This window comes from Spea bombifrons, chromosome 3 (assembly GCF_027358695.1).
Source record: "Spea bombifrons isolate aSpeBom1 chromosome 3, aSpeBom1.2.pri, whole genome shotgun sequence".
Taxonomy (NCBI): Eukaryota; Metazoa; Chordata; class Amphibia; order Anura; family Pelobatidae; genus Spea; species Spea bombifrons.
In genome coordinates this window covers 113,685,201-113,700,736 of record NC_071089.1, presented here as the reverse complement: position 1 = coordinate 113,700,736, position 15,536 = coordinate 113,685,201, and the positions used below count along the sequence as shown (strand labels likewise).

The 15,536-nt window shown below is 42.2% G+C and overlaps 1 protein-coding gene across 1 annotated transcript; it reads left to right on the top strand.

The window, feature by feature from the left end:
* The first annotated feature begins 7,404 nt into the window (after positions 1-7,404).
* LOC128484143 (hatching enzyme 1.2-like) lies at positions 7,405-12,924 on the top strand. Its single transcript, XM_053460463.1, has 11 exons — positions 7,405-7,473; positions 7,634-7,655; positions 7,994-8,068; positions 9,090-9,224; positions 9,305-9,422; positions 9,556-9,734; positions 9,968-10,049; positions 10,448-10,575; positions 10,894-11,006; positions 11,293-11,418; positions 12,901-12,924. The coding sequence occupies exons 1-11, from the start codon at positions 7,405-7,407 to the stop codon at positions 12,922-12,924; spliced, it is 1,071 nt and encodes a 356-aa protein (XP_053316438.1).
* The last annotated feature ends 2,612 nt before the right edge of the window (positions 12,925-15,536 follow it).

Below are 15,536 nucleotides of genomic sequence, written 5' to 3'. Positions count from 1 at the left end.
CATACATGGAAATAACTGGAAGTAAAAAGAATAATTGTTCTTTTAAAAATAGAAAAAGGAGTCTAAAAAATAGAATATCAATCTCTACTTGAAGGGTATAGCCTGTAGGAAAACTTTTTTTATCATTTAACTTATGCGGTCATTCGGTAATAATAATATAACCAATATATCAAGGATAGATAAACAATAATGGCAATAATGTAAGAACGTTTTACTTTGCCGAAAGGTGGTAGATAAATGGAACAGTCTCCCATCAGAAATTGTAGAGGGATTTTTAAAGATGTATGAGTTACGCATATGGCTCCTGAATTTATGTCAAGACCAAGGACTGATTAAGCATTCTCTACAGCAGGAATAATGGACAGACTAGACAAAGCCAAATGACTCATATGTGTGATCAAGTTCTATGTTTCTATCATCAATGATCTTTAGTCGTCATCTTAAAACCAAGGAAGGGGATAAACTGGAAAAAAAATGACCTTAAAACACATAATCTACCCAGTGTCTGAAAGTAGTGGATTCTAACATATAAACATACTCCGACACAACCAGCTGCCATTTTAAATAATGTATTACTGTCTAGACGGTGTGTGAATTAGATTGGGCTTTTTTATCACTGTGTCAGTTTGGAGTGGCCCTTTTCCTTGGACTTGTTGATGAGGACTCGAGGGCGTCAATGATCATTTTCAAATGCAGAGTTGCCATCAGAAATCTTGGGGTCCAGTCCAAACCAGAAGACAATACTCCCCCTAGAACATCCCTCTCAATGTTCCTTCTGTGCCCTGCCCCATGATACAAAGTTCAGTAAGGGGTCACATTCCCCAACCCTTACGAAAAATTACTGCAGTTTTTCTGAAGTAATACTGCAGTTTTTTGGACATGAAAAAACTGCAATACTGCACTTTTACTGCAGTATTACTGCACATTTACTGCACTTTTTTTTTATATTGCAAACCTACAGTTGTACTTCAATGTACTGTAGCTTTATTGCATTTGTACTTCCGTACAAAAATAACTGCAGTAAAACTGCAGTACAGTGAAGTACAAATGCAGTAAAACTGCAGTAAATGTGCAGTAATACTGCAGTAAAAGTGCAGTATTGCAGTTTTTTCATGTCCAAAAAACTGCAGTATTACTTCAGAAAAACTGCAGTAATTTTTTCGTAAGGGAATCCTCAGGCTGTCATGTCTGGAATGGGACAACTAGGCCCCAAATCCTACAGGTGCCTAGTCATGGATAGTGGGCACCAAGGGCCATGCTGTCACGACCGAGGTACTGGTTCTGGAACCGCGCTGCAGAATCGGCGCCTCCTGGTGGAGAGAGGACGCACTGCCACCAGGGCAGAGGAGATACAAGCCGTTCACCACCGAGAGTATTGAGTAGGTGAAACACAGGAACAGAAAATAAAAAATAATAACGGTATCCAAAGGGGTCAGGCAATAGAGTAGTCGGGGTCACACGCAAAGGTCAGGGCAACGGAGGTCAGGTTCAAGCAGGGGTCGGGGAGGCGCGTCTCGAAGGAGGACGGACCCGGCGGCAGCTCACCGCGACGGCGCGAGCAGGGAGCCGACCGCGCGGGCTGCGTCTCGGCGTCCCTGCTGGCAACACGACGGAAGAGCATAGGCTTATGTTAACCTTTTGACTTTTATTTATTGTCCATAAAGGTGTCAGGATTCCACCCTGCTAGCCCGGACCATGCGTTATTATTTTGCTGTCATGTCCATCTGCTACCACTAGTGGCCACCCTCCTCCCTCTGGAGTGCCCAGAATCAGATTACCAAGTACAGCTGAGCCTTATTACCTGAGTGAAGCCCTGCCTTTAAAAGACCTGCCCTGCCCTTCAGTCAGGGCATTTGCATTAAAGTGTTTGGACCGCTCTGCTTTGGCCCTGTACCTGACCCTGTGTTGATCCTGCCGTCTGCCCTGCCAGTGGGCATCCTGTCGTCTGCCTTGCCAGTGGGCATCCTGCCGTCTGCCTTGCCAGTGGGCTTCCCGCCTTCTGCCTTGCCAGTGGGCTTCCTGCTGTCCGCCCTGCCAGCGGGCATCCTCCCTAGAGACTTACTGCCTGTACTTGCTGTTCCTGTTACCTTCGTTAATACAGTACCTTTCAAAGTATTCTGCCTGTGCTGTGTTTCATTGCGCCTGTCTGTACCATCCTACTAGCCGTCATGCATCGTGGGGTACAGACAGAACCCTTTGTATCCCCTGCGACTGGACTCCTACCCGACCTGCTTACCAGGGTCATGACAAAAGGGCAGATATGGATGGGTTCCAGAGGGTAATTGACTTTTTTTTAACATATGACCATGGAATGGGAGGTGAAGGGAAGGCATGACATTCTCCCACATGGTATTTCACTTTAAAGCTCTTTCATTTTAAATTCCAATAAGCACAGGTAGAGACACAACTCTAAACAAGAGTTGGCCTTTAGTTTAGCATAAACTTAGCTCGAGGTTCAACACGTAAACTCTTTTATGAAAGCACTTTACCTTCACTTTATTGTACCGTTTATATTTTTTACCAGTATCCCAAGGGAAATAAAGCATCACGAGAAATCTGGGGTTTTTTTTAGAGGCGCTCTCAGGTTTTCAGTCTCTGTATCTTCCAATCCAATGACACAGCAATTGTTTTTACGTCATTCATATGTAAATTGACCCTGATACCGAAACTATACTAATAGTCGTAAATTCCGGTATTATTTTAGCATCTCCAAAGTAAAAATAGATGAATAACTATAGAGGCAACTACATATCAGGATTTTCCAGTTATGAAGTTGGCCGTAGGGACAAAATCCTGATGCATGATGCTATAGGTGTGAGAAAAGGGAAAAATTTGTGGAAATGATCACGCCGACAAGTCAATCTGTGAAAACAATTTCAAGTCCACCACTCTACAGCAAGGAAGATTATTCAAAAGTAGACATCCAGGGCAGTTGCCAATCTTTCCAGGAGTGGACATCCAAAGGCCATGTAACCAGACATTGATCCCAAGCACACCAGCAAATCTACAACAGAATGCTTGCAAAATAATCAAGGTGTTGCATTGGCCCAGTCAGACCCTGTCCAGACCTCAACCCGATTGAAATGCTGTGGGGGACCTTAAGAGAGCTGTGCATAAACAAATGCTTGCAAACCTCAATGAACTGAAGCAACATTATTAAAAAGAGTGGGTTAAAATTCCTCCACAACAATGTAAGAGACTGATAAAGCCATACAGAAAACTATTTTTTGCTGCTAAAGGTGCTTCTACAAGCTATAGAATAAATTTATACACACAGCTTCTCCATTTTGGTTTTACTTTTGTTGAATAAATCATGACACGGTATCATATGTCATGTGTTGATTAATATTTCTCTCCCACCGTTCCTCATCTGCTGCTCCACTATGCCAATCACTTCATTGGCTCCCCTTACCCTTCAGAATCAAATGTAAACTCAGCACCCCCTTATATCTCTACCCAGGGGCATAACTAGAAACCTCAGGGCCCCGGTGCGAGAATCTGTTAAGGGCCCCCCCACCCCATCTATCCCCCCTTCTCACAATCTCCCCTCTCCCTCCCTAACCCCCCTTCTCACGATCTACCCTCTCCCTCCCTACCCCCTTCTCACAATCTCCCCTCTCCCTCCCTACCCCCCCTTCTCACAGTCTCCCCTTTCCCTCCCTACCCCCCTTCTCACAGTCTCCCCTTTCCCTCCCTACCCCCCTTCTCACAAACTCCCCTCTCTCTCCCTACCTCCCTTCTCACGATCTCCCCTCTCCCTCCCTAACCCCCCTCTCATTATCTACCCTCTCCCTCCCTACCCCCCTTCTCACAATCTACCCTCTCCCTCCCTACCTCCTTCTCACAATCTCCCCTCTCCCTCCCTACCTCCCTTCTCATGATCTCCCCTCTCCCTCCCTAACCCCCCTCTCATGATCTACCCTCTCCCTCCCTACCCCCTTCTCACAATCTACCCTCTCCCTCCCTACCCCCTTCTCACGATCTACCCTCTCCCTCCCTACCCCCCTTCTCACGATCTACCCTCTCCCTCCCTATCCTCCTTCTCACAATCTACCCTCTCCCTCCCTACCCCCCCCTTCTCACGATCTACCCTCTCACTCCCTACCCCCCTTCTCACGATCTACCCTCTCCCTCCCTACCCCCCCTTTCTCACGATCTACCCTCTCCCTCCCCCTTTCTCACGATCTACCCTCTCCCTCCCCCCTTTCTCACGATCTACCCTCTCCCTCCCTACCCCCCTTCTCACGATCTACCCTCTCCCTCCCTACCCCCCCTTCTCACGATCTACCCACCCACTCCCTCCCTACCCCCCCCTTTGTAGGTCACTTACCGTCAACTCCTGTGTTGGGAGCGTGAGGCGTTTGTCTCGAGTGCCGGCGCTTCACTGCTGAGCGCCAGCTTATGATGTCATGACCCGAGACAAACGCCTCACGCTCCCAACACTGCACTCTGGGCATCGCTGAGGCAGGCGGCGGCAGCAGTGGGGAGCAGCGGCATCCTGGATTTCTGTCAGTCAGGGGGGCCCAAGAGTTGCCGAGCGGTCATTTTCAGCAACCGCTCGGCACCCCTTGGGCCCCCTGACTGGCAGAACTCCAGGGCCCGGCCGCAGTCGCGACCCCTGCGACCCCGGTAGTTCCGCCACTGTCTCTACCCTTCTATCCAAATACACTCCTAACCACCCTCTTTGTTCCTCTCATGACTTGTGGCTCTCTTCTACTGTCATTACCTTTTCTCACTCCTGTATTCAGGATTTCATACTTGCACCCCTCCTGTGGGATTTCCTCCCCTCTTCCGTCAGACTTTCTCTCTTATATGCAAATTTCAAAATAGGGTAGTGTGACTTTGCATGGTATTTTATCCATGTGTATACACTGCAAAAAATAAGACCCATTTTGGATATATATAAATATATATATATATACTTAAAGTAAGTGGAAAAAAATTGCAACGGAACAAGACAAATTTAACAATTCAAGCTGCATTTTCAAAAAATCTAATCCAAATTTAGCATGCTTACCGAAATGTGTCCTATTTTAATGGGTATTCTTGATAAGATTGGTATTTTTTTGCACTTTTTGGCAATCACAGTTTATGTTTTTATAGAATGTGTCTGCAGATAAGAACCATCTGAATACTTTCCTTAGTCCCTGTGTTTATTTTATATCTAGGATTGCCTTATGCCTTTCCCATGCATACTTAAACTCCTTCACTGTGCTAACCTCAACCACCTCTGCTGGAAGGTTATCCCATGCATCCACTACCTTTTCAGGAAATTTAGGACTAAGTCCTCTTGTTGTGGTAATGACTGCAGTATGTAGTTTGCATGTGTATACAGTAGTGTGACAGTGTATAGGTTAGTGTGCATGTGACAAAAAAAAGTGTTCAGACAAAAAAAACTCTCCAAATTCTTTTCTGAAGACAAGGAAGTTACATTTTTTTGTATTTCTCCATCTTGTATTTTTACTCTTATGTATACTTCCATTATTTTACCAATATAGAAAAACTGGTGGGGCAATGGGACTGAAGCCCAAATCTCTGTTATGTTATGTCTTTGGGGAATTCCAATTTCTGAAAATCAGAGGACATTTCGATGGACAATCAGTGATCACGGAGACACTAAACTTAAAGCAATGAGTGGAACTAAATGAAGAGCTTTCATATGGTAATACAGCCAGTGCAACCAATTTGCTAATGTTAATTACCTCCAGGGAGTCTGCATAGAATATGAAACAGAGACAGGGTTTTTTTTAAAGGGTAATTCATTTCTGAATCAACAGGAATCGTATTTTAGAAATGAGATTTATGTAACCAGGACCTGCCACACATCAGAGGTGTCTATGGTGTTGGAGATCAGCACCATTAATACAAACGAATCCCTATCCACAAATGTTTGTGTTTTTTTTTTGTTTTTTTTTTTATACTTTCATATTTTTAAAATAACCTAGATCCTTCTGTGATATTTATTAATCGTATAACGTCTTGACTATTACAGGCCACGAGACATGGCTACACATCTTGAGAATAAATGACACGTACATGGGTTGAGTTATGAATGGCATATGGAACATTTCTCATGAAACATAGGGCATGGGGGGAATGTTTCAATGCCTCCATCTGAACAAAAAAAGCAACGTTATATGTGTCTGCGCATGAACAATGCCCTGGACACCCAGCCCAAATATGCCACTGAGAAGACCAGTGGTAGTTGTCTATAAGGAGAAATAATGTGGCCACCTGCCAATGTGCCATGTATTTTTGTGAATACTTTTTCTTTGGAGTTGACATGTTAAGTTCACCATTTGGTGTATCTGTTCCACCCGTTCCACAGTTGGTGGTGAGAATGTCTTCCATGATGAAGGAAATATGGCCCTATGCAAGTGTCCAATAGGAATAATAATAATAATAATAACAGTAAAGTTAATTCACATGCTGGGAACTTGCCACCATTGCAGGAAAAATCATCGGTTAAGTCAAGATTCCTTTAACATCACAAATAGGAGACTAATGCGCTGATGGAACACAACTCTCGTGAAGCTCATTGAAGATGGTGATGACATGGTGACGGTCTAGCCCAAAACACCTAATGCACCAAGGATACCCAAATGTGTCAGATTTTTTAACACCCCCCCCCCCGCATGCAAAAAACAGCCTGCCTGGCAATGAGGTTGCATTATTTCTCGTTTATATTTCCTGGTCAAGTATCATTATTGAATAGAAGTTGTCTCCTTGTTGGCCAAGAATCCATTCAGGGTTAAGAATATCAGTGTATCTGTTTTTCTACTGTGTTTATGTACCACTCTCATCACCTGCTTTTACTAAAATTCCAGGAATATTGTGTCCAAAAAATGTACAAAAAAAAAAAAGTACATTTTTTTTTTCTATTTTAACCAGGAGTGTAACTCAAAATTCCAGAGCTTTCTACAAGTTCCTGTGTTCCTGGATCCCTCACTCCTGTATTGAATCTAAATTGATCTAAATCACAGGGGCTGCAGTCTTACCCCTTGATTTTTATATCCCACTGTACAGCGCTACAGAATATGATGAAATCAGTTTATACTATGAAGGTTTTTGAACACAGTAATTGAACAGCTTTATTTTTCACTATTTGTACATGCAAAAATTAAAATCATTTCAAAGAAATTGCTTTTAATTAAAAACCATTACTTTCTATAAAAATGTTCATTTTTAAATGGAAATGTTCATCTATTTAATTAACCTTACCAAAATTTGTAATTCGAGGTAGATTTTTTTTTTCCTCCAACCTGTTTTTTTTTTGCGCATGTGGGCGGGCCTCTCTCAGGGCTGCCTGTTGATTGGTTGTCACTCTCATCATTAGGTCAATATATATATATAGATGTCTGCCCCGGTACATTGTCTCTGTCAGGAGCTTTTCTTCATCTAGCAATGGAGCTGACCAAGTTCCTTGTACTGCTTACTGTGGAGTGGAGCATTTCCCTGGCTCTTCCTTTAGGGGTAAGTGAATAGCTTCAAGAAGCTGTGATTCTGCATTATCTTTCATGTTCTAAGCTCTCTCTATCTTTTTTGTCCTTTGAAAGTTTGTTTTCTTGTTGGAGTAGATATGTCTGCATGTTAATTTACACTAATCCCACTGTATCTGCTTTCATCTTCACAGGACAGTCACGATAAATGGAGTGGTAAGTATTGGATCCGTAACTAGACCTATCCCTTACTGATCACTGCCTTCCCAATCTTCATACATCTACTGATGCTCTTGGAGTTCTTATAAGTGAATTAAACTATGCCTAAATTAGGGGTTTCTAGTGTCTAGAAGGGGGAATGATGGTTGTGCCCCGATCCGAAAGCTCAGCACTCAAGACAGCTGGCTAGTTTCCCAATACAGTACAGTTGGTCCTGAATTATCCCAACACGATCATCAACCCAGCATTAGCTAGATCCACCAGTGTACTCTTCTACTACAAAAATGTCTCATTTTGCACTTCCGTATGATAAAACCCTCCCTGTTCCTTCACAGAAACCAATGATGATCTTACTAATGAGGATGATGGCCATAAGACTATATTTGAGCAAATTGAAGACAGGAACAAAGGTGAGATTTGCATAAATACTGAGATCGATCATTACTTTTATTATAGAAACTTAAAATCCGATAGATGATAAGATCCATTTGATGCATCTACTCAACTTTAAACTTTATTTGTTAATTGGTCTTGTTTAAGGTTCAGAAGTCATATACTGTACCTATCCCATCTCTTACTGTATTAAACTCTACCAATCCTGCTAGTAGGCTATTCAATGTATCTATCACCCTCTAAGTAAAGTCAAACTTCCTTATGTTTCATCTCACCTGTAAATTTATAGTTTACTGACTAAAATCTAGACTTGGGCGCCGGCCAACTCTTTGTGTTCGTCTTCGTGGGGAAAAAAATCTTCATATTCGAGGAATATTCGCCTGTTCCTGTGTTCGGTTCGGGCGAATATTCGTGTACATTCTTCGTGTTCGTTTTTTTCTTCGTTTTTTGTAGAAGGGGTTAATACGGGGTTAACGCGGTACGCACTACGCAGCAGCCTTGGAGCCAGGATTTTAAAGGCCAGTACGAGCAACTCTATTGATCGCGGACAGGGACCTCCTCTGCCCCCTACTGGCGGCCAATAGAGTCGCTGGTACAGACTTTAAAAATCCTGGTGCCGCAACTTGGCCGGGGGAGACCACTGGTCTTATCCACCAATTTGTTGATGCCAGAGGAGACCCCTGCAGGCAACCAATAGAGTCGCCTGCACAGCCCTTTAACTCCTGACGGCGAACCTACGGATTTCCACTCCCGTTAACCCCTGCGATGCTGCATAGATAAGGTCGGCTAGATGGGGAAGGGACCAGGGAGATTAGTAAACGAAGACGAACACGAAGATACTTCGTGTTGTGTGTCTTCGTCTTCGTATATGTTTTGCCGCCGCCATGTTCGTATGTTCGGTATTCGGGCTGAACAACTAAAACGTGTTCGTTTGCATGTTCGCCGGGAAACGAATGCACAAGTCTACTAAAAACCCTATATTTTTCATTCACTCATTTTAAAAAAATACAAATATTAATTTGACCCTTTTCTTTGCAGGTATCCCCAAACCTCTAATCGGAGGGGACATTGCTTTTCAAGTTTCCCGCAGAGCAATAAACTGTGAGAATTGTTTGTGGACAATATCCCGAGATGGGACAGTTAATATCCCTTATCTCATTTCCTCTAAATACAGTAAGTAGCCTCATAAATTGCCTTTAAACGGAGACATTTCATGTTTCTTCCAGCCGCTCATGTGTTCCTTTTGTCCTCAGGTAATTCAGAGACATCATTGATTATGTCTGCTTTGGAGGAGTTTGAAGTCATGAGCTGCATTAAGTTTGTGAGCAGGAATTCAGAAAGAGACTATTTAAGCATAGAACCAGGATCAGGGTAAGTCTCAGCTTAACCTATGGGGGCAAAATGCAGTGTTGATAGCCTCATTACTTGTTATTTAACGTTACCCACTGAGATGAAATTTATATTGGTTCACTTTGTTCTTCATTCAATAACATTTTATTCTTAGATGTTGGTCTTACATTGGAAGAATTGTTGGCAAACAGATAGTGAGCCTGGACAAAGTTGGTTGTGTCGGCTATGGAACAGCCCAGCATGAAATAATGCACTCGCTTGGCTTTTACCACGAACATACCAGGAGCGACAGGGATGAATATATCGATGTCATATGGGAGAACATCATAAAAGGTGCGCAACGCGGACACAAATATACATGAGTGAATCAGAAATGGCATGGAGGATTGTGGTTTTATCTGTACCGCTTTGTACACAAAGCACTAATTGGATGATTGGGAACAGACTGAGAAGGGCACTTAGGCATATCTGGAGTAGTTCTGGGAGGTTCATGGCTTTGATAATATATCAGTGACATGGAAACTGTAATGGACATCATTATATTGTGTCTATGTATCATCTTTTAGGTACTCAAGAAAACTTTTTGAAGGAGAACACACACAATCTGAATCTTCCATATGACTACAACTCTGTGATGCATTATCACAGGTAGGTAGACAATTGGATCATGGAAGAGAATGGACACTTGTCTCTGCAAGCAGGCCCTGACTGGTAATCTGGCAAATACCTGGTGGGCCGCAGGCTGACATCACTCCACACTCCATCGCTTCACACTCCATCGCTTCACACTCCATCGTTCCACACTCTATCGCTCCACACTCCAATCTGCTGCTCGGTGGCAGATCGGGCATTGCAGCGTGCAGCCACCGTCTGGATATGCCTGGCCACACGCATAAAAACGCAACGTAAGCGGCCTCTCAAATCCAGATGATTGAGAGGCGGCCGCAAGCCAGTCAGGCCCTGTCTGCAACATGAGGGCATTTTATAATTCCTCCAATTTTCTCAGATTTCTCTGTTCTAACAACATATTGTCTCCATTTTTACAGCTCTGCCTTTAGCAGTCCACGTAGCAAAACAACCTTAATACCAAAACCTGACCCCAAAGTTCCTCTTGGACAGAGGGTAGGATTGAGCAGTCTGGATGTCATGAAGCTGAACACCCTCTACAAATGCAGTAAGGCATTGTCTATTGATTTACCCCGTGTCGCTTAAGACCCTCTGTCTAGAGCAATCTATTATAATGATGCGAGTAGTAAAATATGCAATACTTTAATGTTAACTTGAATATGATTACGTTCTAGTGGACGGCTCCTAACATCATACATATGACACTATATAGCAGCCTCTGTTACCATATACATAAAATCCACTCAGTAAAACCAGCCCACAGCACAAGACCAGCCAGACAGAATGAAAGAAAGAAATCCTAGTGATGTATGATTCATAATATGACTATTTTGCACCATATTTTAGTAAAACGTATTTTCTTCAGATCTCTGTCGTTCAAAGTTCATGAGTCCTTCAGGATCGTTTAGAGCCGACAGCAGCTCCCTCAAGCAACTCGGTGACGGCTGTCTGTGGTTGATCCAAATCCCAAAAAATAAGGTGAATGTTTTTTCATTATAATGCCCATTTAATCTCACCAATAATACTGCCTTTTATTCCAAATAATTTTAATTATTATATTTAAGCAGTAATAGTTAATCCATTTCCCTTGTTACATAAATCTAATCTTAATACCTAATTAAGACAAGCTCAAAGAGTGATTTGATCTGAGTCTTACGTCGGGAAATATGGGCAGACTAGATGGGCCGAATGGCTCTTATCTGCCGTCTATGTTTCTATGTTTAGTTTCGTTTGCAATACCCCAAATGGTCTATTTCCCTCCAAGGTCTATCTGCAGCTCCGTGACATCAACATTCCACAATCCACTGGATGTGATGACAGCTACATCAAAATCTACGATGGAGCTAGTAAATCAGCCCAAGTTCTTCTGGACAAGACCTGCGGAGATGTGGTACTTCCACCTATAATTTCTTCAGGAACAAAGATGTTGGTGGAATTTGTGAGCAAAAACAGAGTTGTTCCAAAGGGATTTACTGCTGACTATAAAACTGGTAAGATTTAATAATAAATCAAAAGCATCACCCCTTAGGGCACGTTTGGTAGAATTGGAGGGTTCTTCAGTACTAAACTAAGAAAGTAATGACCTTTTGAATAAATCAGTTGTTATTAAGAGCGGATGTTTGAGTACAAATTTGATAATGGTGGTATCTGGCTAGAAGCAAATAAATTAGGACTGGAGCTCTCCCGGTTTGGCAAGATTACAAAATGGGCCTATGATTTAGTGCCCTGCAGCACGAAACACGTGAGGTCCGCTGGCTTCATTAAGCCCAAATAATACCTCTTCCTTGAGGACTATATAACTGATTTTATGTGCTGTTAAACAATACATTTTGCAATTTTGCCAAACCGGGAGATCTCCAGTGCTGTATTCTTCTCCTGCTGAGAAAGTTTGGAAGTTTCCAGACAGTGATGCTCCCTGGGGAATATAAGGTGTGTGTGCATAAAAGGATTATGGTATGGCGCTTGCCTTACTTTTGATTACTTTTCTGGTATCTGGCTAGAAAACAGTTCTCATAGTAATTATTTGTATATGTACTACCCTATCATGTCATCCAGGCCTTGCAAATAGTGACAAAGTATTAGATTAGTATTTGGATTAGTGATATAAATGTTACATGATTTAGGCAAGTCCAATTTTCCTTCCCATAATTTTATTTGTTCAATAAGAACACTGACACCTTTTTTGGATTGAGAAGGCCACAGCTTTATTAACATGAGATATGAAAATATTAACATGAGTGGATAAACATATCAACATATAATTTCATAATACCACAACTGGGGGAAAGACCGGTAAACCTGTCACCCACGGCTAAGCACCAGCCCTAAACCAACTGATATTTTCTAACCCCCTAGCCGCAAAACACCAGCTCAGAGGGCCCAATGTACTAAACCAATAAGTACCACCACCTGCTGGCTAGCAGTTGAAGTGACCCCATTAGCAACAAACAATTCTATTAACTAGGCCGGACCTCCCCCCCACACACCTTATTTATCCACCCCTTCACCGCCAATATTCGGCTGTGACAAAAACACACTATGAACCCCCACCAATAAACAGGGCGGGCGTGTTCAGCAACAAGGTTAGCTAGTTAACTGAATGAATATGCTATGTGCTCAATCATGTACCTTTTATACCTTTTCCAAATCTGGTGACCTCTGCTTCACCTCCCTACCACCTTTAAACAATCCTGCTAATTAAATTGTTAACCTCTTCATGGTCAGGCTGTACTGCCCCAGTCATGCAGCCCTTCAACTAATTGTTTCCAGGGCTTCCAGAAGCCTCCTTACATTTTTGAGGGAAACTAAATTCCTAACATACAGTATTTGCTAAAACATAATCCCCTTAGCCTTCTTCCGTTTCCTTGTACAGGTACTCTTTGGTATTTATATTTAAGATAGTATATGGTACGTGAACATATTAGTGAAAATTATTAGTAAACCGAGTACTTTCCCAGTAAAAGGACAGTTTACTGTCTCTGACACCCCCGCTAAAGAAGAATTCATATTAAGGTGCATTACTCAAAAAGCACTTCACTGAGGTAGAAGCTCCAGCTGCCTTCCTCTCCTGTGGTTGGACGATTCTTGTCACTGATTGGCTGCTTGAACAAACCAATCAATGGCAGAATGAGCTCCCATTCATATCAGTAGGAGAGCATTTCACGCATGTGCACGGGGATCTGAACAGACCCCCATCCACGCCATTCACCAAGCCAACACTGGAACATACAGGCAATATGTATATCATGTGCAAGAACAAGTTCGGACAAATTCATCTCCTGGAAAATAGCCAGGGGGGGGTAAGGGGCCAATGAAAATGGAATTCTGCAGATGATGGCTGGCATGTCCATATAATTACAAAGTCTGCTATTCAGAAAAGGTATTTACATATTAATAGTGTATCAAGTCACTTTATACAATAATAAAACTGATTTCCTTCTCTTTCTTGCAGTGACTCCTGAATGATATGAAACAAAAGAATGAGAGGAATCCATGAAACCAACATGAATATTTTTTTCATATTTTTTTTTTTTTTTTTTTTAAATAACATTTTTATTCGGATTCTTAGACAAGAGAATGAAAATACATACATCTAGTGCCCGCAGTCGAAAAAGGAAAATGATCCCATGAAATGCTGCAGAATAAGTACAGAGGAATCCATAATAAGATACAATGATACATAAAGAAACAAGCAAAGATACAATGGATCCATATCGACAAATAAAAGTGAGTGAGCCTGCAGGCTGGTGCGGTATGTTGTCATGAAATCAGTACAGAGTAGTGATGGGAAGTTCGGTTCATTAAAGTGAATCGGATCATTTCGATTAGTTCACTGAAATGATCCGATTCATGATCCGAATCTTCGGATCACTCAGTGTGACTCACAGGAGTTACTGTTTTCCAGTAACTCCGTGCAGACACACTAATGATTGGCCCCGCCCCTTTCATTATGAATCCTCCCCCCTGCCTCCAGTGATGTCAATGAAGGCAGAGATCCGGATCACTGTAAGATCCGGATCACTGTAAGATCCGGATCACTGTAAGATCCGGATCATTGTAAGATCCGGATCTTTGAACGACTCTCTGCCTTCATTGGGATTCGAATCAGTCAGATAATATTACCATACTGTTATAAATAAATACATTAATAATCACTGCCCCCAGGATTTACATTCCCCTTTACCTGCAACTGCACCTTAAGCTAACTTTATTAAATTAATTAAATTAACCCTCACCATTAAATTAACCCTAAACACCCCATCAACCATGTCTGCCCCTAAAATTAACCCTTAACACCCCATCAACCATGACTGCCCCTAAAATTAACCCTTAACACCCCATTAAGCATAACTGCCCCCAAATTAACCCTAAACACCCCATTAAGCATAACTGCCCCCAAATTAACCCTAAACACCCCATTAAGCATAACTGCCCCCAAATTAACACTAAAGACCCCATTAAGCATAACTGCCCCTAAATTAACACTAAAGACCCCATTAAGCATAACTGCCCCTAAATTAACCCTAAACACCCCATTAAGCATAACTGCCCCCAAATTAACCCTAAACACCTCATTAAGCATAACTGCCCCTAAATTAACACTAAAGACCCCATTAAGCATAACTGCCCCCAAATTAACCCTAAACACCTCATTAAGCATAACAGCCCCTAAATTAACACTAAACACCCCATTAAGCATAACTGCCCCTAAATTAACCCTAAACACCCCATTAAGCATAACTGCTTAACACTAAAGACCCCATCAACCATACCAATTTATTAGGTAATTTATCTGGAGTACGTGCAATTAATTTAGGGGCAGTTATGGTTAATGGAGTATTTATGGTTAAATTCAGGGGCCGTTATGGTTAATGGGGTCTTTAGGGTTAATTTCAGGGGCTGTTATGGTTAATGGGATCTTTACGGTTAATTTCAGGGGCAGTTATGGTTGATGGGGTATAAGGGTTAATTTTATGCTGATGACTGAGGGTTAATTTAATTAATTTAATAAAGTTAACTGTAGGTGCAGTTAGAGGTAAAGGGGGGCAAACTCAGGGGAATCTAAATCCTGGGGGCAATGTGAACATTATTAATGTATTTATTTATAAAAGTATGGTATCAGTAATATTCTCTGTAAGATTCGAATCTCTGTAAGATTCGGATCCTTGTAAGATCCGGATCCCTGTAAGATTCGAATCATTTGAATCATTGAATCATTTGAATCATTGAATCATTCGAGTCTTCGGATCATTCGACTCTTCGGATCATTCGACTCTTCGGATCATTCGAATCATTGAACGAGTCTCTGACTCTATGAGTCATCGTTCCTCTGTGAATTAATGAGCTGTAACCTGACCCCAGAGTCTGTCTGAGTGCTCTGCAGATGACTCACAGCTCTAGGATCAGGTTACAGCTGAATGATTCACAGACTGAACCGCTACAAATGAATCGTTCAGTCAACTGAACCGATTCATCCGGATCACTAAAAAGAACCGGATCAAATGAACG